At 37.1% G+C, this 25130-nt stretch overlaps 1 protein-coding gene across 18 annotated transcripts in view; it reads right to left on the bottom strand.

The window, feature by feature from the left end:
* Positions 1 to 25130, bottom strand: part of RIMS1 (regulating synaptic membrane exocytosis 1) — a 306518-nt gene that overhangs the window by 47337 nt on the left and 234051 nt on the right. For 10 of the 18 annotated variants that reach the window (XM_058801444.1, XM_058801434.1, XM_058801433.1 and 7 more), the window contains 2 exons: positions 19959 to 20071; positions 11458 to 11624 (listed from right to left, as the gene is read on the bottom strand). The exons of the other annotated variants lie outside the window; for them this stretch is intronic. In XM_058801444.1, the coding sequence (XP_058657427.1) occupies positions 11458 to 11624; positions 19959 to 20071 (280 nt within the window). The remainder of the gene's footprint in view (positions 1 to 11457; positions 11625 to 19958; positions 20072 to 25130) is intronic. 18 annotated transcript variants of the gene reach the window in all.

Consider the following 25130-nt stretch of genomic DNA (forward strand, 5'->3'; position numbering starts at 1 on the left):
CATTGATATGAAATAGATTCCTCACTGCCCCTTTCCAAAAGTAGATAGCAACAGGCAATAGCAAAAAAAAAAAAAAAAAGGAAATGCAGGAGGAGAATCTGAAAAGCTGAATGGGATAGTGTAAGGTCAGGAATAACAAAAAAAGTGCAGATAAGATTTTAAAAATATACTAAACTGAGATGAAGATAAAGAAAGTGATAAGTACTCTGAGGTCTGAGCCATGACTAAAATTATTTTGCTACGTTTCTTTAATCTAAAAATAACAAGTACAGCCTGTTCAAAATATTAGCATAATGTACTTAAACTAAAAGTTTATGGATTACATTTCATCTTTATCAACTGCAGTAATTAAATGCAAAACCAATTAAAATAATTTTTCCATTTTTTTGAAATTGTTAAGAAAGACTGCTGGTGATGTGACTGTTTCTTTTAAAGAGGAAACATAATTAGATAATTAAAAATGCAGAAGCAATGCTCCATAGTACATTTTTCACGTACAGATGTTCTGAAGGGATTAAATACTCCATCTCCCTCCCTCTCTGACAGATACATAAAGCAGTTTATAATGATGGATTTTTAAAAATCATTATCTTTAGATAATGAATAATTAAAACATTAATTACTCTGGCTTCACCTTAATGTTGTATATAAATGACCTCAGAACCAGAAGTTTCCATCTGTAATACACTCTTTGGGGGTAAAGAAGGTACATTATATTTTTTAAGCAGCTTATCTAAAATGTTTTCATTTATGTTCCCTTCATGGTAATAATTTGGAGGCTACTGCCCTGTATTTCCCTGTGAAAAAAGCACAAGTTGTGACTCAGGTTACATCAGAGTGCCTGTCCTTGCCCCAAGACAGGACACCTGAGCAGCAATATTAACTATTCACAGGTCATGCTCAATGTGTTTCTAATGAAACTGGGAGATGCACAGCTAATGAAACTTTTTTGGGGCTCAGTTTTTAGCTGCAGTGACTTGAATAATCAGAAACAAAGTAGGAGTGACAATTTACTTCAAGTGTTGCAGTGGATGCTTCCACTGTGGAGAGTTTAGACAAAAATTGCCTTGCCTGTTACCTATATCTGCTCTGTTTGTCAAACATGAAAAATTTAGGTAGAAATGTTCCATGCCTGGTTTCTGCCCATGGTAAAATTTCTTCTTTAATATATTCTAAATTCCAGCTGCTATACCATGGCAGATTGCTGGCCCTTTTGAAGAAAATTACAATAAAAAACCTCAAAACTAACAACAAAACCAAAATTATCAATTCACTTCACTTGGAGAAGTGGCTAATGCCTGACTGAAAGATTCCAACGAGGTGATCCTTCTATTTGGCACAAACACAGTAGCTGCCAGTTCTTCTGAGCACCTGTCAATTTGGTAAAACAACTTCTTTAAGTGATACCTCTCATGTTCAAAGATTTCAAAGATTGCAAAGCTATCAGACACCAGGTTTAGATGCCAGGAAACTTTCTTGTTCCAAAGTGACACTGCGCTCACTCACAGGCCCTATTGCTAAATAGATCATACATTTCCTGAATATTACTATTTGTCTCCAGGTCAGAGGCAGAAAGTCAGTACCTCCCTCGTGTCTGTTCTGCATTTGGGACAAATTAGCTAGACTGTCCAGGATGCAGGGAGGCTGCAATTGTTGCCCATCAGGCACGACTCAAGACAAAGCCAACTAACTGAAGTACAAAAAGAGTATAATGGACAATAATCCCTGTAAGGAAAGAGTTCATGGTGATAGTGAAGTAGAAAGAGAATAAGAAAGTGAGGAATAAATTCTTTTTATCACTCTTTCCAAAACTGTTCCTGAAAATTCCTGTGGAAACTGAACAAAAGAAGTCTTTTCAATGTCCCATCACAAGTATTTAGTATATTATCATTCCCTCAAAGGATGGCCAGTTTATCATTTGTAGCCACAAAACACTCACTATCCTCTCTGCTTTTGCAGAGAAATCTTCTTCATGTGCCATCATCCCATTTTGCAAGGTGAACTCAGCAACCATGCAACCATGCAATCTCTTACTTTGTCATTGGGTTAAACAAACCAGAGCCCTAAAGAATCATGTGTGAGTTTTGCTCCAAACTTCCCTCATGATGGGAATGTTGAATCCACAGCAGCAAGACACAATGAACTGCCATGCAACAGGCAGTATATGGCCACCAACACAGGCATGTCTGAAATGATTTGTCATTAATCAAATAAAAACTATGGGACAAAGAGTGATTTCCCAGAGCAGTAATAAATTAGGCAAGTAAGATAATTAAAATTCCTGCCTCATTCTCTAAACAAGTTTATAGAAGGCTTTATCCCTATGGCTTCACCTCAAAATCTTGATCAGACTTTTTGCAATGTAAAAACTCTTTTTTTTTATTTTTAAAGGAACATTATTACCATCCTGAACTTTTAAAAAAACCCTCCTCATTTATCAGTTTTGATGACAGCTACAACACAATTGTCCACATCTGTGAAGCTCTTAGCCCTTGCTAACCCTGCTAGGGAATTTGCAGTACTGACAAATTTCATTTTGCACTGTAATAAAACTGCATTATCTTACAAGACCTGCACTGTTTGTTCTTACATCCACGTTTCTCTATTTTAATTGTTGCATTTTAAGCAAAGTAGCAGTCATAAAATAGTATGTATGTATGTATACAATAGCTACTCAACACAGTTACATGAAGACTGATGAGTTTTCCATCAGCTCAAGCTTTTGGTGTACATAAAAAACTAGACAAAAGAGTTTAAATTTTTGTTTAAAATACCTTTCTGTGTTCACAAAGAACATTTCATTTACTCCTCTAGGAGGAAACTGAATCAAGGTATCAATTTGTTAAGCACACACAGAAATCTCCCCTCCCTGTTTTTAAATAAGGATATGAACTATTGATTTTTTTAAACCTAGATTTAAGATGTTGCCATTATGCCAATGTGTTGCACAGCATGTTATTAATAACCATTAAAAGTGTATTAATTTTTGCAAAAATATATCACTATCTTGAGCATAGACTTATTAAAGAGTTTAATGGGTTTTCATTTTCCTGTGAAATTAACTTTTTTTTGTCTTATAAATTTCCAATCCACAAAAAAGACTGTTATTTGTAATTTTAATACAAAAGAAATATTGCATTGTAAATATACAAATTAATTTAATTAGTGTAGACTAGTTCTAGTATCTCTATTTCTTTCTTAGAAAGGAGGAATTCCAATTTGCATAGAAGAGGTAGGATTTCACACTTATGAGAAATATAACTAATCATCTTAAAAAAATCTTGCACATTAAAATTGCAGGATCTACAATTTGTCATGAGAAAGAAATACCCAGGTCAATAAATACTCTTAAGTCAAGTTAAATTTGCAGAGACATAATTAAAAAAATAAATTGGGAACTTAGTATTTTGGCCATTAAAAATGGAAACTTCAGAAAAGAGAACAGCACTATGTCCCCAAAGCCATGTCAGCTCATGTTAAGAAAAGAAATGAGTAATTTTTCAACGAGCACCATTGCACTGGAGCTCTGACATCTGATTAAAACCAAATCATATTGAAGCATTGATTCTGGTGACCCATAGCCCAGCTGATAAACTGCAACTGCAGCCATCTATAAATTTGCAAGACCTTAGCTATACAGGCTTTGAAGCAGGTACAATATGGAAGATAAATGGCAAATGAGAACTTGGTTCAAGATTCTTTAGAAATGTGACAACTGAAAAGGTTGATCTGATTCCCAAGTGAATATATATATGCAGCAGAATTCATCATTTCTGCTACTGCTGCAGGTATTTGACTCTGTGGTGCTTTAGGCCCGAGAAATACAGAACAGACCTTCCACAGTGATGCTTTGAACTACAGCACATGGCAGAATTTAAGCAGAAACCCAGTAAACATCCCTTTGAAAATGCCATTTGAGGGCCAGCTTTCAACATGATGCAGACTGACATTGCCAGACCACTGTCTGTGCAGATGTGGAGATTTGTAGGATCTAGCTCTTAATACACTGCCAACACCTAAGCAAGAGACCCAGCGGCCAGAGCGGTGTGATCATGGTTACCTGATGGCACCAGCTAGGAATGCATGAGGCATTCAGGGCTTTGGGTTTCTTTCAATCTGCTTGGCAGTGCCACAGCACAGACAGCACACAAGATCATCTACTATGTCTTCTACCATGGCACCCTGAAGGCTCTCAGAACCCAAGAATGAGGAACCACCTTGATTGTGGTACATGATGTCTCCTTTCCAGACAAGGATCTGGGTTGATAACACCTTGAATAATTAAAATGACGTTTATTTTTATACAGAATATCAATAATGAGAGCTATAAACCCTAGGAATACCCAATTTTACCTAGTACACACAAACAGATCCCTCTTATGCAAGGCTCCAGCACTGCATATTCCACTGCAAATTCACATAGCTCAATCCTTTCTTTATATAATGTGAACTTGCCCTTACACTGGTTCATTAAGAAATACGGGATCAAACTTAGGCAGGGTATAAAATATCTGTAATACTCCACACATTTTCAGGATCTTCTCCCAGGTTCAGATAATGAGTGTGGCATAGTGAATGTCCTCCACAAAGCCAGTCTGAAATACCCTTCACAAAGCCAGTCTGGTGAATTTGTTCCCATTTTCCAGGTGATTTACTTTTATTGATGAATAAGCTTTAGCGTTCTGTTTTTGCCTCCACTAGTTCTGTTTGCAATATTTATATCCATAATGAAAAGATTTTACATTTCATTTTTTTCATGAGTAAAGTACCTTGACTACACCCTTAGTCACTGTAGCACAAATTCAATATAAAGATTTTAATGACTTTCGTAATTAACATGAAATTAATTGGTTTCTTTATTACAACACAGACCTCGGTCTCATCAATGTGTGAAAAACCTTGGTGTGTTGTTTTGCCTCACTATTATGACATGAATAACTTTGCTCAGCTGGCTCTGTGGTGCTGTAATGTTGCATTTCAGTGAATCAGTGCGCTGAGAAGGGTGGCTGCAGCCCTGGTCTAGAGAGGGTGGGGGAAGGAGTGAACAACTGTATTGCACCAGTCACATCACATACATTTATGATGTAACAAGCAACATTATTGGGAATCCTGAGAAGAGGTAAGAGGACTCCTCAGACTCTCTCTAGATCCTCACTACTATAAATTGTATCAAACTAGCTCTTATGTACTACATGGGAGAATTGAAAACCAGTAGGAGAAAATCTATCTCCAGTCCAGAGAGTGACCTCTGACTACATCATCTTGAGAGATCTGCAGCTCAAGTCTGCTGTTTGTCCTCAGTGAGATGGCAAACCTCCAGCCACTTTACCAGGCTCCAAACTAAAGACACTGAGCATTTTGTGCAAGAGAACAGCATAATAAGCAGCATGAAATGAAAACCTGAAAGAGAGTCACAGAACAGGTGAGGCTGGAGGACCCTTTTGGAGATTGCAAGGTCCAACTCATACTGCAGGTGTGATAAGAGCAGGTTGCACAGGGCCATATCTGCTCGGGGTTTGGCTATCCCCAGATACTGGACTGTGCAAAATCTCTGTACCACTTGTTCCAGTGTTTAACACATTTTCGCAGAAAAAAATGTTTTTCTCATGTTTCAATGTGATTTGCCTTATTTCAGTTTGTGCTCATCCTCTCACTGAGAAGACTTTGGCCTTTTTTCTCCAGTCCCTCTCTGCAGGCATTTATGCACATTGATGAGACTTCCCTTGAGCCTTCTCTGCTCCAGGTTGGACACTCAGCTCTCTTGACCTCTCCTTGTATGACAGACACTCCAACATCTTCATGGCCCCTTGCTGGATGTGCTCCAGTAGCTAGCTCCATGTCTCTTGTACTGGGGAGCCAGCACTGGACTGGGAACTGCAGATGTGTCTCACCAGAGCCACTCAGCTCTATGGAGTGGGAAGGATCCCATTCCTCAGCCTGCTGGCAACACTCTTCCTAATGCACCCCAGAATGGTGTTGGACTTCTTTAATGCAAGGAGGCACTGTTGGCCCAGGTTTATTTTAGCATCCAGAAACATCCTAGGGCTTTTCCTGAAAAGCTGCTTTCCAGCCGCAAAGCTGTGTTCTAGCTGTGTGCCCCCAGTGGGCAATGGCACGTGGGGTTACTGCTCCCCAGGTGCAGGATTTTTAATTTCCTTCGTTGAACTTAATGCGATTCCTAAATTTCTCCATTGTTGAGGTCCCTATGAATAGTGTGACATCCCCCTATTATATCAACTATTGATATCAGTTTTCTGTTGTCTGCAAACCTGCTGAGGGTGCATTTCGCCCCATCATTCCAAACACAAATGAAGATGTTAAACAGTACTGCCTAAATATTGACTCCAAGCATACAGCACAAATGATTTGGCTCCAGCTGGACTTTGTGTCACAGGTCACAATGCCCTAATCCTGGCATTCAGCCAGTTTCCAATCTGCCTCACTGTTTACTTACCTGGGCTGTACCTCCTCAGCTTGTCTATGAGGGTGTTTAAGAAGAGGGCATTGAACTTCTTAGCAGAGACAAGATAGAAAACATCTGATATTCTTCTCTCATCCATCAAGCTAGCCAGCTAATGAAACAAGGCCATCAGGCTGGTCAGGCTTGATATGCCTTTGTAATGTCATGCTGACTATCCACAATCACCCCCTTGCTCTACACATATGTATGGAAATAGTTTCCAAGACTGTCTGTTCCATCACCTACCCAGATGTGGAGCTAAGGCTGACAGACCTATAGTTTCCAAGACCCCTTTCCCTTCTTGAAGATAGTAGTGATGATTTTTCTTCCAGTCTTCAAGAACATCCCCTGAATGCCACGTTCCAAAGATTACTGACTGACTTTGCAATGCCATCAGTCAACAACAGCTCATTTAGTATTCATGGGTACACCTCATCTCATGCCAATAGCTTTTACATGTCCAGTTTATTTAAATGTTCCTTGATCAGTTCATTCTCTGCTGAGTCCTTGCTCCAGACTTTCCCTTTGGTCATCAGTGCACTACAGAAACCTCCTGGATTTCTTGTGCCCTACTGCATTGCTCAACCAGCAGATACCAGGATGGTTTACATTCTCCATGAAAACCAGAACCTACAACTGGAAAAAGGCTTCATCCAATTCTTCCTGATCAAGAAGCCCATAGCAGACGCCCACAATATCATGACATTGGTTGGATCTCTAACCCTGACCTATAAACTCTCAGCTGGTTCATCACCCATCTCTAGGCAGAGTTCCCTGCATATTCTGCTCTCTCACAGAAAAGGCTTGCAATCCTTCCTTGCTATCCTGCCCTGTGCTTCTATGGATTGCAGCACTCCAGTAATAGGAACTATCCCACCACTTCTCTGTAATCATGATGAGACCACAGCCCTGCAGGGCACAAAAAACCTCCAATTCCTCTGGCTCGTTCCCCATGCTTTAGAGCACAGGCCATCTGGAGAGCCACACGCTTGTGCTCATTCCTCAGAAAAGGTATGAGAGCTTTCCCTAAATGCTCTTCTCTCAATCACACCCTTATTCATGTGTATAAACTCTGGGTGGCTCCTCTCTGCCCTGGTTTGTTGTTTATGAGGTCCTGGCTGTCTCCATCTCTCTGCATCCATTGCCTATCAACCCATGAACCACTTCCTCACTTGATTCCAAATCATCAATTCTCTACTCCTTCACTCCCATTTCAAAGGTCAGGTGTACTGGAGTTAAGTGTGAGTGTACTGAAAGAACAACAGCTGCACAAAATTTGTATATTCTGTTCTGCAAATCAGGGAAGAAAATGTTTGTCAGGTAGAATCTGACAGTAGAAACTTCAGTGACATACAGAGAACAAAATTCTCAAAAGCCATATATGAGTTTGTGATACAAGCCATTCAGTGGCATGGCATAACATGTGAAATAAATTAGAACTGGATTAAATCCATTATTACAACTCATTACATTATCCCCTTTCCTCGATAAGCTCATATAAGATATTTTAATTATACTTAAGCTTTCAATTTAAAAAAGCGTGTAAAAACAGATTAAAATTTGGCACAGACATAATGATATTATATCACACATTGATCAAGATAAAAACCATAATTCTTAATAAGATGTGGTTTTCAAATTTAAAATGAGAGATAACAGTAATATTCCTAATGCGAGGGCAATTTGTTTGAAGTCCAGATACAGTGAAACAAATTCACTTTAAAAAAAATTATTTAGTCTTTCATAAATTTAGCAGATTTTATTAAATCGGATTTAAGTGTAACACCTTATGGTAGCTTGTTCCTCCAAAACAGGAGCCTCCACCTCACCTTTACCATGCAGGACAGCTCCCTACTCAACAGCACCAAGAAGTCCAGGTATCTTTGCATAAACAGGCTACAAATGAAAAGTGGTGCAATGACAGAATCTGGCATAATTTTTTATTAAGTCAGCAAATGTCCTTCTTTGTCTGATCAAGCCCACATGGTGCTGATTAATTATCATGGGTTCTTACTTATCAATCTTTTGAATTAAACGCAGATACATTTCCTTCTGCTTCATTTAGGATGCAAGAAATGTTTCAGAGCCATACACAGTGACGTCTCCAACACACACAGGCACAAAGTACTGTGTGACTGTAGCGTGAATGCATAAAACTGTGATCAATAAAAACAAATCTCCATAAAGAAGGACTGATAACTTGGCTTCACTCATTAAATACACATCAATTCCAAATTAATAAATCTGACTTTGATTCAAATCAGAAGTCCCAGAACATTTTGTTTACACACCAAAACTTCCTGGTACTTTTTTCTGCACTTCCAACTAGAGAGCACAGCAGCTAACCAGACTTCCCAGAAGAGTGACAAGAAAGATGCTTTGAATAATTTCATATACAGAGTAGCTTATCCACACAAAGCCATTCGTTATAACACATATCTCAAAATGCTAAACAAATTAGAGAGCAAGAAGCTATTTTATATACTTGTATTTAGAACTTGCATCAATCACTTCAGGCTACTCATCTAAGCCCCGGACTACTCTTCAAAATAAGGACATTTGTTGAATGACTTAATTTAGTGAAATTGCTAGAACTGAGCTACCTCCTTTGAGTTTCTACAAGCTTACTAGGTTCATCTCTAGAACACAAGTGGAGAAGAGAAGTAGGTGCATAGAAAAGGCAGTTCAACAAACTTTGTCTTTAAATGTAACATTATGCTCACACAGTTGGCATGGCCACTGGCCTGACACACTTCCAAATGAAGATGATAGGTGGTTTCAGAATGACAAAAACAGATAGACAAAAAATGCTACCCCTCCTGCTCAACCATCCTATCCTTATCCCATCCTGTTAGATATATGTTAACGTTGGGTTCTTTGGAGGCAAAAATAAAATTTGAATTTCAAATTACTAATCAAGCTTGAACTTAAAACTTCTAATTCATTGACCTTAGAGGAACTTTAGTAATTGAGAGAATCCTTTTAATCTTAAATGTCAAAAATTAAAGCAACCAATCTAAACAAGTCATCTAGGGTTTCTTCAACAATTAAAGCTAGAAAAAGATGATTCCCCTGCCTGTGACACCTGTCTGAAGATGAGGTGAACCATCCAAGATAACAGGTGTTTTTTCCCTTTTAATGGTGACTTAGGTAAGCTAAAAAAATAATTTATTAAAAACCTATTTTAGGTGAATTCCACTGAAGATAAATAGCTTTTAAGGCTGGAGTTACACAGCATGAATCTCAAGATGAAAATAATTGTTCCTAAAACAATCAGCCCTTTTCCCAGTCTTTCAATTTCTTCCTCATATTTCTACTGAAGGAACTGCATTGTATGTAATTGCTACACATTTTGTTCACTATGGAAGTACTACCTGAATTTAGAGAAGATTAAAGCTAGCCATAAAGTGTCTGATTTCTGAGCTATTGATCCTGTGGACATTATCAGAAAGGGAAGGCATCTAAATTCCAATTACATCTCACTTTTCTGGTCTAGAGTGAAGCTGAACTGGAACTCCCACTGCAGACACTTGGCTTTGTATACTAGGTCACCCCATCCTGCACCCAAAGTGCTCTGCTACTCCTAAGAATGGAAGAAGTTGAGGATTTGAGCCCAGGTTTCACCCTTGCCAGGCTCACACAAGGTTACTGGTTCTCCCAGTCCTGATATTTACAATCAGATATTCTGAACTCAAGGAAAATTTCTGATAAAATCTGTCACACATATCTCTGGGAAAAAATCCTATTTTTGTTGAACCTGACAAAGACACTGTGAGAGGGCCTAGTTGAGAAAAATTCTGTCTGTGAAATAAGGTATTTTGGTATGAAAAAAGCCCCTTGTAAGAGTCAAATACTGAAAAGTTAGGACATGATGAAATGCAGCATGTAAGGACATGAATTGAAATCGCTTTAAATACATTCACAGTCCCACTGCAGTCTTCTGCTGGATTGTGGCTTACTGCAGTTGTCAGGTTATACCTCCAGCAATATGAAATATGACTTTAAACACCCTTGTGAACATTCCTTGAAAAGAAAATGAGGTGTATCTAGCTCAAACATACAGGCCAGTTGCTGAGTTTTCCTAACATTCCTTCCTTCTGCATAAACATACCAAACTCCTGCAGCTGATCTTCTCAGACCCTGAGTCTGTCTAGAAGTGTTCTGAGTGGCAAATGATGCCTTCCAGACTTATATTAGGCTTCCAGACTTATATTAGATTTCCTGGTAGGGATAATTTATTTTTTACAGTTTATAATTCTTCTTGTGTTTTAGAACACCAAAAGTCAAATTTTTGGCAGTTCAAGAACTGGCAAATGTAATCAAAGACTACTAAGCTAATCCTAGAGCAGTCGTAGTTGCTGAGAGTTTTGTCATCAAGTTAAATGAAAACAAAAACAAATGTGTGCATCGAAAAAAAGCCCTAGCCCCACAATAGATTAGTATCAAGGATGAAAGATGTACTTGATTATTAACAATGGAAATGAACTAAAATACTTTTGAACAAGAAATATAAAAATTACTACATTAATAATAGTTTCAAATCTAGTAATTTCAAATAGTTTCAAATCTAGCAATTTATCATATACATGAAAACAGCCAAATAAAGGCAAGTAGGTAGGGAAAAACACTGAGGAAGAAAAACGAAGCTTTTATGAAAAAACTGCTTAACTAAAAAAATCTAGTAATATTTCTGCTGTAATACCTTACTGGCATACTGATTACACTGATTCTTAGCCAACAGTGAGAGGACAGTCTGTGTTCAGTTCAAGTGGGATAAATACATTTATCTATCATCTTCTCATGGCAAGTTTGCTTTCTGTTTACGATGCACAACTGCAAAAAATACTGTTTATCTTAGGCCAGTCATGGAAGACAGTTTATCTGTGCATAACATTTTTCACAAATTCTTATGTTGTGGTTTCAAGGATTTCTGGTTGTGTTCTGGCACTCCGTGAAAGAGGGAGTGTGATGCAATTGAAGCTGCAAGGAGAACTCACCTGATCCTGCCCCGCGGGCGCTCAGATTGCTCTGACATAAAACTTGTGCTGCTGAGGCGAGAGGCACTGCTGGTTCGGGAAATGGCTGACACATCACTGACATCACTATCTGATGATTTGGCAGAGACGTTATCACAACTTCTGTACTGATCTGTTTGTATGTTATACTAGAGATCAAGAAAAGAAAGGGTGAGGATTCTCATTAAAACAGAACGCATTCAACGAGACAACACATGACCTAAGTATGGCAATTCTCTTTAACTGCTTTTAGATATAACAAAATTGTATGAAATTCAAAGATATGCCTACATTAAATAATGCCTTTATGTCTAGTGCAGAAATGAAACATGTTATTTATGGACTAAAGAAGACACTTGGAATAAAATAACACATTGGAAATCAAATAGGCTATTGGTTCTTCAGCATACTAGAACTACAATAAAGAAATATTTATATGAAATATTTATGCAGCAGACAGACATCTCAAGCACATGCATACCATCCATTTGGATATAGACTCTGTTTTAAATTTTTAAAATATTAAAAAGATATGCTATGAAATACCTACAATAGAACTGCATATGAGCCTGAATGAAATGTAATGCTACATGAAGGTATTAGTGACTGATATCAGTTCCTAAGCTCTATAAAAAAAGAAAAAAAATTACATCTTCTATCTCAAAATTTCTCTTTATATTGTGATACTAGAGGACTAGTTAGGCAGAAGTCTAACTCAGTAAATACAGTATTTTTTTCCAAGCAATTCCCTGATCTAGTTGCTTTTACATCTGCACATGCCTAAGAACTAGCAGAAGACCCAGCAGGAGGAATACATGGACAGACATAGAAGTTACTTCACTTTTCAAATCAACTGTGACACCACACATTACCTAATGCTCTTATTGCTCAAATCATCAATTAGACAGGTACAAAAGGAAGCTTCAATCCTAGCAATGTCTTACTTTACTTACCTAAATCTTCACTCACAGTGATATGAGGACCAAATAGTTTTCAGGCTGACAAAACTAAAACTCACTGTCACTAGAGGAAGGTACTCTTGGCTGGAAAGCAACTAAACCAGAGGCATACTTCCCAGGGTATATTATGGGAAAACTATTAACACATAAGAGCACTAGGCAGTTTTTGACATGACACTCTAGGGAGTTCATTTTCCAGATCTGTGCTCTGTAAAATTAAAAGTGATAAAAGCTTATTTATGAATCATCCACAAATCTGTGGCTGTCTGTGAATATACAAACTCCAACTAGGCACTGGGTTGCTGGCTGAGTCACTCAGCAAATGCCATGACAATTTCAAAAACCTGGCAAACGCAAGCTTGAGTTTGTAGAGACGAGCGTATCAGGTCTCCTTTCCTTAAGCCAGGTTTATCTTCTCTTGCTCCAGTGCCTGTCAGCAGCTATGCTTGGGCACACTTGGAAACCTCTTGGGAAAACATTGAACATAAAATGAGGAAGTCAACAGGAGTATGGAAGGGGAAGAAATAAAGCAATTCTAAGCAGCAATTGTAAATATAGAAATCTACAGGACAAATGGAGGTTATACAAATTTACTGTCTCACTGTGCTTCTCAGGTGTGCATTCGAACACTGCTTAGCAGAAACGCTAAGCAATTCCCTGTGAGGGCCCTGCAGTGCCTGAGTAAAAACATCTGCAGGAGACAAGGCTGCAACAAGGGTAACAGAAAGGACTCAAGTACCATGATGCTCAAAAATAAATTCAACTACAGCAGGAATTTATTGGAAGGTTCTCTTTACAAGTGACTTGTGACTTTACTGAATATAAACGCACAATGGAGTGAGACTGTGCTGATATGTTTATTCAGATCACCTTTTGGTAATTGCTTGTAGAGTCTGTTAAATAATTTTGCTATCCTTCGGACTGCAAGATAAAATGGTAACTCCAAAATGGAAACATAAAGCATACTAGTTCTTATCAGACCTATTTCATAATAACATATCATGTTTTCCTTCTAAACTCTAAAAAAATATGCAAAGCAAGAATACAAATTTGAAAACTTTTTACTTATGGTTAATTCTCTTCAACATAAGTTAAACTGCCCCAGTCCTGAATGAGACTTGATGTTTTATGCAAAATTCCTAAAGAATTTCTAATGAATCCCTTAAGTTACTCTAAATGAGACATGTAAAAATATGAAAACCATCTGGACACATGGAATGATCTGGCTTTTCAATAAGCTAAACAGATTTGCAATCTGCAAAATCACCCCATTAAATAATATAATTTCTGTTGATTTCAGTGAAATACGGATATAACCCACTCCATATATTGAGATCATATCTACAAATTAATAATTTGAAGCTGAGATTTCAAAAATTCTTTGTTTAAAATATAACCAAGCAATCTCTCTCAAATTCATGGGGTTTCATAGATATAGTAACAAGACTGTTTCAGAAACACCTCCATGCTTTTTTTGTATTTGCTGAAGACAACCTGACTTTTCCTTCTGCTTATAATGTCCAATTATTTCTCTTCCTCACAAAAAAGTCCATATTCACCTTGTGGCCTTTGGTTTGAGAGTGTACACAGTGAACCTGCAGTGGTAGAAGACTTAGGTGGTCCCTGAGCAACCACAACATGCTGCTGGAGAAGGCAGACTCCCCCACCAGAGAACCACCAAGGCCAGATGCAGTAACATCTGGAAGCTTTCCTGCTGGAAGCCTTTCTTTTAAATATTGAGGGAGATTTTGGCTGCTGGCCTTGGTTCCAAGCCACACCTGAATCAGGCTGTTAGCACTCAACTTATGATTCAACAGGTGGACTGGACTTGTCATGAAAAAGAGCCCCTGTTTCACCTGTACTGAATTTGTTCCACCTTTCATGGGGTATCCAGGTGGGCTGGGAAAGATGGGGAGAGGGGAAAGAGGGAAAGCATCAAGCATGGTTGTGCAGCTTACTGGTTAGAATACTGTCAGAGAAGGTAGAAGTCCCAGTTTGTGTATCAGTGGCTTTTTAGAGGTTCAGCCTCACCAACTGACTGCTCAGTATCAATATGAAACCATTTACTGGTGCAGGGGTCTTCAGCCCAGGTATCGTCCTGTAAGTGGCAGCTATATAGATACCCTCACTCTGTTTTGCTCCCTATAATCCAGCAGTCTGAAAAATTGAATTGTTTTCTAGATATCAGACTGGCTTAAAAGACAGTTTTTCATATGCCGGTTAAGAGAATTTTATAGTGAGATGGGACATAAAGAAAAAACTGAATCCATGTCTTCTACTTGCCTTGTATTGCAATCACACTGCAAAAAACATCCTAAATGAGATTTTCATGGCATGGCTGAGCTTTTCCTATCCCTTTACACTATGTGTCACAGCTGTGATTCCCAAGAAACTGAAAGCCTTTCCCTTCACAGCAATAGAGATTAGCACAAAAAGTAATGATGCTGAAAATTAATGCTGAGTGCTACAGAGTTTGCATTTTCCTACCACTACTTCTGGATTTAGCTTTTTCTTCTTATACCTGCTGCTTCTAATTAATTCACTGACTTCTACAGGAGGCATACAAGTTGTCCTAATGATTTCCTACCTACTTCTGATACAATCTGATAATCAGTCATCTCAGCTAATAGATGAACAAATTTAAGGCAATTTTGAAGTTAACCTTTTTTCCCTTCAAATACAGGGAGAAATAAATAGTATTATTCCACAAAGCAGGGCTCATTAAAATGAAAATATTTTACTGCAGCAATTCAGCTGAATGTACAATTCAGAAGAAAAATAACATGGGCTAAGATCCTCTTAATATGGTACCTGCAATGAAGTAATGTCTGCAGGTTTCCAACTGGGCTCAAAAATAATATGATAAAGTTCTACTGTGGAGCAAAAAAACTGCTGCTCTTTGAAACCGCACATATATTTGCAATAAGTTTCCCTGAGATATTATATTTAAACATTGCATCATTTTGAATCTTCAAAATGAAGTATATTTTCAGTGCAACCACTTCTCTTTCAACTCTATATCTTAAAGCTTATGTAACATTTCTTTTCCAAGGTGCACTATTCATGACATTAGGAGAGTCACTGAAGTTTGCAGCAACTTCAATAGCAATTACTAAAGAGTAGGTCTGGTTTTTTAAACATTAACAACAGCTAGTTTCAAATGCCAAAAATATCTGTGCTTTCCTTGCCTGCATTACAAAACCAGACATCTATAAACAGCTGGAATGCAGTTCTTCCATTCACTTTACCACCTGTGCAGCTGTTGCTTCTTGCTCACCAGCAAAATGAGAAAAAAGGGGCTATGATGAACTGCACATGTGTTAACATCAATGGGAAAAGCATAGCCACAGACTAAAAGAGTGTACTTCACAAATTATTTTACAGCTCCTTCATGACTAACAATGTCAGCAATTTTACTGATTATAAGGCACATCTTAGAAGTCATTTAACAGTTCATTATAATTGGATTATCTTTCATATTAGAAAGTATTTCTAATATGAAAGTATTTGTATTCCTAGATTTAACTCCCAAAACCATGAAGAATACAAGAGTTCAGAGTGTACTGTCCTTTGACTGCAAAACAGCCCCAGGTGACTAACCTTGACAAATACATACCTCATTATGTGCTCAAAATGAGGAAATGAAATGACAAAATAAAATGGGTTTAAAATCAGGTCATTAACATGAGGAAAGAGAAATACAGACCAGATGCACAGATTCATCCAGGGACTACAGAAGTCTTGAGATCACAGCTATCTTTTGAGGCATTCTAATGAGGAATTTTGTCAGAAAACACTGAATCCTGCACAAAGCACCTTGAGTTTTATGATTTCTCACATGGGGTTGCTCTGAAAGCTGCTGGCATTCCCAGCCCAGCAGTTGGCACCTCAGGCTGTTCAGGGCTCACCACTGACTCCCACCAGCTGCTGTCTTAGGAGCAGCAGCTCACACCATGGTCCAGGGGCCACTGAGCACCAGTGATTCTAAAAACCTTTCCTACAACTGTATCCAGCTCCTATAAACACGGCTCAGCTTCCAAATAGGGAACAGTAAAAATGAGCAAGTCAAACCATGAGGAAACTGCAGTGAAGCCCACAGGTCAACTGAATGGGAACTCACTAGATTTTGTGAAATCCAGCCAGTACTGGAGTGACTGCCATCTTAATACAACATATAGTAAAGATTTTTTTCTTCAAGGTGGAGGAAGGGGACCAAAAGAAGATGCCACATCTATGTCCAAAAGTATTTTCTATATGCAGCCCTAGATGCCTTACCCAGCATAATTTAACATAACCAGCCTCCTATCAGGCCAAGTATCCTACCCGGCCCCTGCTTTAGACATTAACTGCTAGCACATAAGAGTTAAGACAGAAACTACTGAGCTAAATCCACAGTGCCACTGAACAAATGCCATGATTACACTTTTATGCTACATGCTTTTCAATCACATACAATCTTAAGTCAGTACTGCATCTAAATATAGAGTGACATCCTTTTTAAGGACAAACTACAGTGCTCTAATCAGTAACTCTCTTGAATAAACAGAACTTCAAAAACAGTGTTAAGCCAGAGCAGCTGCAGCGTTGTGTTTGTGTTCTATGTGTGGCATCTGGAATAAAAAACTTACTGTATTTTGAATTAAAATTGCATTGCACTGTAATTCACCTCACCTCTGTGAAAATCCAGAATTATGCCACCAAATGTTTTGATTCTCTCAAGCACTGAAACAGCACAAATATGAGCACACTGGCCACTACAGCCTCACCAATATAAAGGAAAGAAGGCATGTTTAAAGCTCTTATTCAAACTCTTTTGACATCCTTAGAGTTCCGGTGGCTTTTTAAATTTCCTTTTTTTTTCTTTTTTCAGCTTATTAGAATTAATTGTTTCACATAAATGATGGAGTCTTTCCATTACACTGGGAGGAAATAAGGATGTGAGCTTTGCAAAAGTCTCAAAACAGAGTGGAACAGCCATGAAGACGTATACAAATGTTGCAGGGCAGACAGTTGCCTATTCCAAATTCACTAATGGATGTTCAAAATGGAAACCTGCATAATGCACTTTTGGAAAATTATTATTTGCTTACTGTAACTAGAAAATTAAGAAACCGAATGGGAAAAATTCCAAAACTGTAATGCATCAGAAATTGACTGGAAATTGCAAAGGACCAGTTACAATATCTCTGTTTAAAAAAGGGTTGTTTCAATATAAGGGGAAACTTATTTAACTTTCAGGAATTATTTTGTATATGCATAATTAACCATTCCAAATATGATCCAGTCCCATACTGAAGGAAAATTTTTGAATGGTTCAGAGAATTTTGTATGCAATAAAACAAACATGTTTGCAAATGCAGAAATATTAGAAGAATCAAACCCATGTGAGTTGATTGCTCTGAAATGCAGAATGGACTATTTTCTCTATGTTCAGTACAGTATAATTTCTCTAATAAATATATTTATTTTCTGGAGCAGTGGGAAAACACTGCTATTTGGGAAAGAAAGAAGCATTTTGGTTAAAGAGGGAAAAACTACTTGCAATTGCTTTTTCTTTAATAGTCAGCTAATATTTATTTTTCAGTATTCCAGAGTGCCTATTATACCACTAATATTTTTTATTTCTTTATTTAAAGTTATTCTTGTTTCTGCAGCTTTTTAAGGTTTTTCACAAACTTTGGCAGCAGAAATTGAGTACAGTCTTCAGTTCTGAGAAGTCTCAGTCATCAGCTTTACCACAACAGCTGATACAACATACTACAATTTCAAATGTCCAAATCTTCACCTGTCTTGGTTATTTTCTTGACTCTTTCACCATTTTCTCAGGATACAGAAAGACAGTAGCATAAGGTTTGCTTTGGTAGCATTTTTAAAGTGATGACTATCACCATAGTGAAACAAAGCAAAATTCTGAATAGAATAATTTAGTGTTCTTTTGATTCAGTACTCAACATGATTTCTATTTTGATTTCCACGTGCATTTAAAACCAAAAGAAGATCCTAAAAACCTCAAGGTTCTAAGAATAAGAGAAATTTGTAACATTGCAGGTTAATGTTTTCTAACAACTATTTAACCATACATTGGATCTACACTGATCAAATAAGAAAAACATATTGGAGGGCCAAAACGATGCTTATCATAAATATTAGAGAGTTAAGATCAAAAAATATGTTTCAGAATGACAAATACAAAAATTTCCATCAATCTGTAACTTAAAATCTAACTCAGAAACCTGGCCTTTGACTCTGAACAAAGGTCTCTGGTCATCCTGGCAAAAGTCCTCAGATTGCATGTTACCTCTCTCTAACGAAAATTTTATCAACCCTATTTTCTCTATTTTTTCCTACCTTGTTAAATGGTTGGGAAGTACCACAGAGATGCACTGCATCTCACCCTCTTGCCCTGACTAAACCTATTTGGATGGTAGCAGCAAACCCAGTAGCAACTGAGCTGCTTTAATGAAACAAATTCCTGCTTCTGATAGAGGATCTCATTGGAAATTTCTACTCCAGCTGCTGAGTTTTTTTTAATAGCACTGATAGCCCACAATTTGGCCATTCAGGACCTAAAGCCTTGTTTCTCTTGTTTCTCTTCCTTTTGAGAACTGTTCATTTAAGTTCTTATTAAAGTTGTCCCCATATTTAACTGAAACAAGATCTCAAACCAATCTTTCAAATCTGTTAGATATTAAAATTTAGCTGCCAGATTTCCTATTTAACCATTCCTAAGTAAACTTGTGATTTTGCTTTAGATGAGTACCTCACTTATACATTATTGTAACTTGTATCTCCAGGAGCATCCAGCTCCTCACAGCTTGAATTGTAAGCAGCAGTGCAGATGTGCAAGATGTTTTCAGCAGTTTGCTTAGAACCCTACACAGTTTAAATTACAAAGTTATGGCCTATCATCTTAGCCTTATCAAGAAAACAAAATCCCTCTATAAAACTTTGTTAACATAATTTCAATATATTCCACTATCATAGAAACTCTTTACACTTTTAGTAGAAAAGGAAATCAAACTAATCAGTAGGCAGTTCAAGAAAGGAAACAATTTATCTCTGACATTATATGGATACATAAAAATGATACAAATATGAGAACATCTGCATGAGATTGGACCTAGTTCTGCCTAGATCCCTCCACATCAGACAGCAACAAGGGCCAACCTACTCTTTCATGGTCTACTTTTCCAAACTCCAGGGACTGGAAATCTAACAACTTGCTAAGCTAGATGTGATAAGTCTCTTTTTAACAGCTGTTGAAGGATCTTTCTTTCCTGAACTTTTTCTTTCTGAAAAGCTTTCCTGAACTTTTTAAGCATATTGGTTTTTCTAGATTCATTTTAGTTCATGTCAAAGACTAACTCCATGGGGGAAAAAATGATGCTAACAAGCTATTAGTTGAAGACATTTCTGTCAGGATTTAAAACACAGTGTTCTTGAAGGTTATAAAATATTTTAAATAAACAAGTTTATGCCTTTAATTTTCAAGCCAAAGTATCATTCCAAGACTACTGACTTTACCTTGGTATATTGCTCACGCTCATGTTCTTGGCTAGAACCAGACCCTGATGTCTGATTATAACGGTGCACTTTCATTTTCATCTGTCTCGTTCGCTCCTCCACTACTAAGCTTGCTGCAAAAACACACAATGAAAATCAATTAAAAATAGAGAAAAAGTTTTGCAAAAAACATATGGTTTAGCAACAATTTTAGCTCATTTCCATTTCAACAAAACAAAGAAATGTACAAACATGTAGAACAAGCAGGGTGTAAGCACAGAACAGAGGAACACTAATGTCAAGAAATCAACCACTTCCATTGTGAGAGCCTTTACCTGAAAATGGGCAGACATCCCAATTTCTACATATAATCAAGCTGGTGCAACAGATATGAAAAGAGTGAAAAAATTTAGGTGGCAGGCTGAATTATACACCTGTTAAATATTCTGGATGCAGGGGACATAAATCCATGAACATCTAAGCATGTGTTTGCTTAATTGTAGAAAATATTACAGTAGCATTCTAAGAATTAATGCATGAAACAGGTATTAAAATTTATTTTTTAAGTAATTAACTCCTCCTACTATCTTGAAACATAGCAGTTTAATATAGCTAAGGCTATTTGAGAGGAATAATTTCTCCATTCAACCAGTCATATCAAAAACACAGTTATTTTCTAGTAGTTTGGTTTTTCTTTAACAAGACCTCCTTTAAAATCACTACTTTGTCCTGTAATGATCACCTTTACTTCGAATAATTATTTGTTCTTGTGTTTTCAACTTCCATATGGCAGGGTTTCTTTAAAAACAGATATCTTGCACCCTCAAGGAGCTGTGGTGCTATAAAGAGCATCTTCTTCAACTTGAACAAGTTATGGCAACTCATATTGGCTGTGCCTGCCACAGGCATTCGACCTTGCACTAACAGAGGGAGTGCTGTAAATGCCCCTGGGCGAAGGCTTCCTCCAAGTAACTTAACCTTTGTGGTAGTAAATAAATTTCAGAGGGATCTATATATTCTGCTATTCTCAAACTTTGTAGCATTTTAAATTCAAAGCAGTACAGGTAACATCAATACCATGAAAACTGTCACTTTTTAGCAGTTCTAGAACTAGACCCAAATATTTATCAGCAACTATTCTAAATCACAGGAGTATTCACTATGTTCATTGTGGTTTAACAGGTTATAACATATCAGAAAAACTTCTTTTAAATTGGATTTTTTTATGTGTCACGAATTTAGTTTTATTTGAGGCAACCTCCACAAAATCTTCTGCTTTTATGCCAACCATGGATTTATATTACTCTCTACAAAGCCACTATTTTTCTAAGTCAAAGAGCCCCTCCCCAAATCAGTGACAGGAGAGAGACACCTATATTAAAACTGCCTGTAATCAACTTGCAATCACAAAACACAGATAATTTTAAATTATTGGAAAATAAGTACTCTATGTATGTTCAATTAAGAGGTATTAAAGTTCTCATGTGTGGTTTTTATGCTGTTAGTTATACAATGTGGCATTATTTACAGATTTATTTTTTGGTCTGTGCTTTGCCAGCACAAAGATATAAGGCCTAAAAAAAAAAAGCACTACACTCAGGATTAGATATTTTAAACTATAAGCTACTGCACAAATCACATTTGTGCCTGCACAATCCATTTGTAACATGCTCGGGGAAATATCAGAATGTCTTTGTGCTGGTTGGGTATGAAAATATACAAAGGCATCATTGTGAATTCCTTCTGCACTTATTTAAAAATAAGAAAAATAAGTAAAACAAACTACATTAAAATTCTGCTGCAATTACAGATCTAAGGCACGAAATAAAGTTATGATTATCTTCAGTCTCCCATAATGCATAGTCCAATCTAGCAAATTCTGCACGTGCAGAATGTCACACTGGGCCCAGCAATTATTCCAGATGACTAATTATGCCAGTAAATGTGTACCTTAATTGCAATGAGTCCAGTTCCACCATCAGATATGCAGGCACAGCTCCAATTACTTCAATGGAAGTTGCATGGAGGTATCTGAAGGCAAAATTGAGCACTTTAGGTGAAATTTTTAAAGATGGCCTCTTATGTTAAGGACAGATATGAAAGGATTAAGATAGATCAATTAGGGACTGAAGTAAAAAAAATTGGTATCTTAATCCTATCATACGTGCATGAAATAGACTGAGGATATGAAATCAGAGGGAAAAATGAGACCCCTTTAAAAATTTAGCCCTACATGTGTATGGTGCACAGATTTGAGTTACTCTAAACATAAACCTTTCTTTGTGTGAATTTTAGGTCCTTTAGCCTGTCAACTGTATGTTATACTAAGTAATATATATGGTTTGTTACCCTGTATTACCTATAATACCTGGGAAAGAATATTCTGTTATGTAATTTAATGATACTTCAGAGGTTATTACTTCAGTCAAGACTGAGTAAATATTCAACTTTAATTCTGTAATTATTGACTTTTATTATATTTAAATCCTTAAGCTTAATACATTTATGCTCGGGTTTTTCTTTATATATATATTACTATATCAAAGAATGTGAGAACAATTAATGAGCACTGTGAAGTAAATCTAATTCTCCAATGGAGAAATTTGATTTTGTGCATGAAATATAATGCAATTTAGCACCAATTGGCTGTGAATTTATTTTTAAGCATGCAGTTGCATGAAACTACTCTAGAAAATCCAACTATGTTCTTTCCAGCTTTATTTACCATGCATATCTGAGCATATGTTGAATGTAGCTCAGTTGTGTGATGGAAAATTTTATCTGCCTGACTAGTGGCTTGGGAAAACCTTTACATGTTAATCATGAGAAGCAGAAAAAGGTCTAACACAGGAGCAAAAGCACATTAGCAAAACTGTAACAACCATAGGTAACAACACCATATGATCACATTGCTTTCCTGGAACAGGCCTGGTTACCACAGGTAACAAAAACTTGACATAAAAAGTACGTAGCCTGTCTCTTAGAAAAATATGGATCTACTTTCTTTAAGGACATCACTATTTACAGAGTGCTTTTCCTGGAGGTCTTGAGAGGCAGAATTACACAGTAATTTACAGATCAAAGCACTGTAATCCCAAGACCTTTAAACTCTATAGTGGCTCTAGAATTAAATAATGAATATTTACCATAAGTGTCTCAAAATAGTGGTAAAACTACCATCAATATCAGTTGTGTCAATGTGTTATTCTCTGGTGTCAGAAGTCACACTTCAAAGAGCTGTAACTCTCATCTCTTCAAGGGCTGATAATTCAGGTGTGAGATCGATCAGTGTAAAAGTAATTGGGAGAACTCATCGATCAGACTGCTTAAATAAAGGGTGCAACTTTATAGCCAAAGCTTATTACTAATAAACCACGTGAAGGTTAGCAACAATGATGTACATAAACAATCAAGCCATGCAGGAGAGAAAAGACACACATATGAATGGAATCAAAATGTTATATTTCAATTCCATTAATCTATTCATAAACCCATCTGACTCCTGTAATCCCAGGTGTACTGGGTCTGGTTGGGATGGAGGCAGTTTTCTTCACAGCTGCCTGTTCTTCTAGTTGTGACTAAGTGCTGATAAGACATCAGTGATTTAGCAATTGCTGAGCAGTGCCTGTATAGCACCAAGGCCTTCTCTGTTCCTCATGCTGCAGCCCCCTGCCCTGTCCTAGCTTCCCCCTGCCCCAAGCAGGCTGTGACAAGAAAAAGGAGGGACAGGAGACCCCAACTGACCAGAGGGACCATTCCATGCTGTATAGCATCATACTCAGCAATAAAACTGGGGGTAGCCTACAATATGCAATTCTGTAGGACACCACTTGAAAGAGGCATGGAATAAACTAAAGAAAATAGCTACAGATCTTATTTCCAGCCTGCTGTCTACCCTCAAAGAAAATTAGGACAGACTAACACTTGTCTCTTCTTAAAGGAGATAGCCACTTAATTTTTCTAAGACTTTACCTGTTTACTAAGGTTTTATGTGCTAGTGACATTCCTTTAAATATATGACTATTATGTTAAGATTTACAGAGTTACATCTCGTGCCACTAACTAGCTGACAGCCCTCACCTTTATTACTATCCTCAGAAAACTGCTATAGGCATGCTTCAACCCCTAAATGATGTTCAACTCAGGGAGAAGGTAGAACTGGCTAGAATCCTAAATGTTCAGAATATATGCCACATTTTCAATTATGTACAAAATAACAAAACAATAATCAATATTCTATACTAATATATCAGATTTAGTAGGGCAGATAATGTTTTCCTTTTTTTCTTTAATAAAATCTTTCTAGAGAGATTAGTCATATGGCATGTTATCCACAGATTATGAATCTAACAATTAAAGTAATATGACTTTATAAGGAATTAAACTTGCATTAGCATCAACAATAGACATATCCTATGAAAATCACCGAGAGCTACAAAAGCAGCACTAATAGTAGTGGCCAGTACAAAGGAAATAGAAGTAATTTTAAGGTCTAAAGTTCTCCTTTTAAGGTTTAATAAGGGGTTTAAATTCCATGTTAGATCCAAATGACATGATGCCTTAAACACCCATCTATTAGGCTAACAGCACAATGTATGAAACTTATGTGGGATCATTTAAATACGGATGGTAAAATGAGCAGCAATAATGAACGAGCAAGAAACAGCAAAGATGCTGTAGATGCCTTTCTAGTTCTAGTTTTTTTTATTCTTGAGCTCTAAATCTTTGCATATCCACCTCTTTCATATTGCAACATTCATCAAAGAGACTCTACATTCTGAAAAATTTGGAAAACAGTGTATTTTGTCAATAAATAATATCTGATAAGAATCCCCTCATACATTTCAAAAAGGGTAGGTAAATCAGATAAGTAGTAAGATATATGTTTAAAAGTCAAGTGATTAAGCCCAGGAAAAAAATTTCCATCCCTTGCACTCATTAAATGAAAATACCTTTCTAAATGGACATTCTTGCTCAAAGGCAAGCATGGGCCTAATGCCAGAATGACTGGTGACATTACATGGTCTGTGATTCAAACTGGTAGCATTACTGTGCTTTTCTAGATGGTAGAAAACATATGGATGTCTTAGCACTGGCCATACCATTTTCTATAAGGATGAAGTCTGAATAAAAGGCAGCCTTTTCTCTTGAGGCACTTCATATTTCTGTTCAAGATGGGCAAGACAGAATGAG

The sequence above is a fragment of the Ammospiza caudacuta genome, chromosome 3, assembly GCF_027887145.1.
Source record: "Ammospiza caudacuta isolate bAmmCau1 chromosome 3, bAmmCau1.pri, whole genome shotgun sequence".
Classification (NCBI taxonomy): Eukaryota; Metazoa; Chordata; class Aves; order Passeriformes; family Passerellidae; genus Ammospiza; species Ammospiza caudacuta.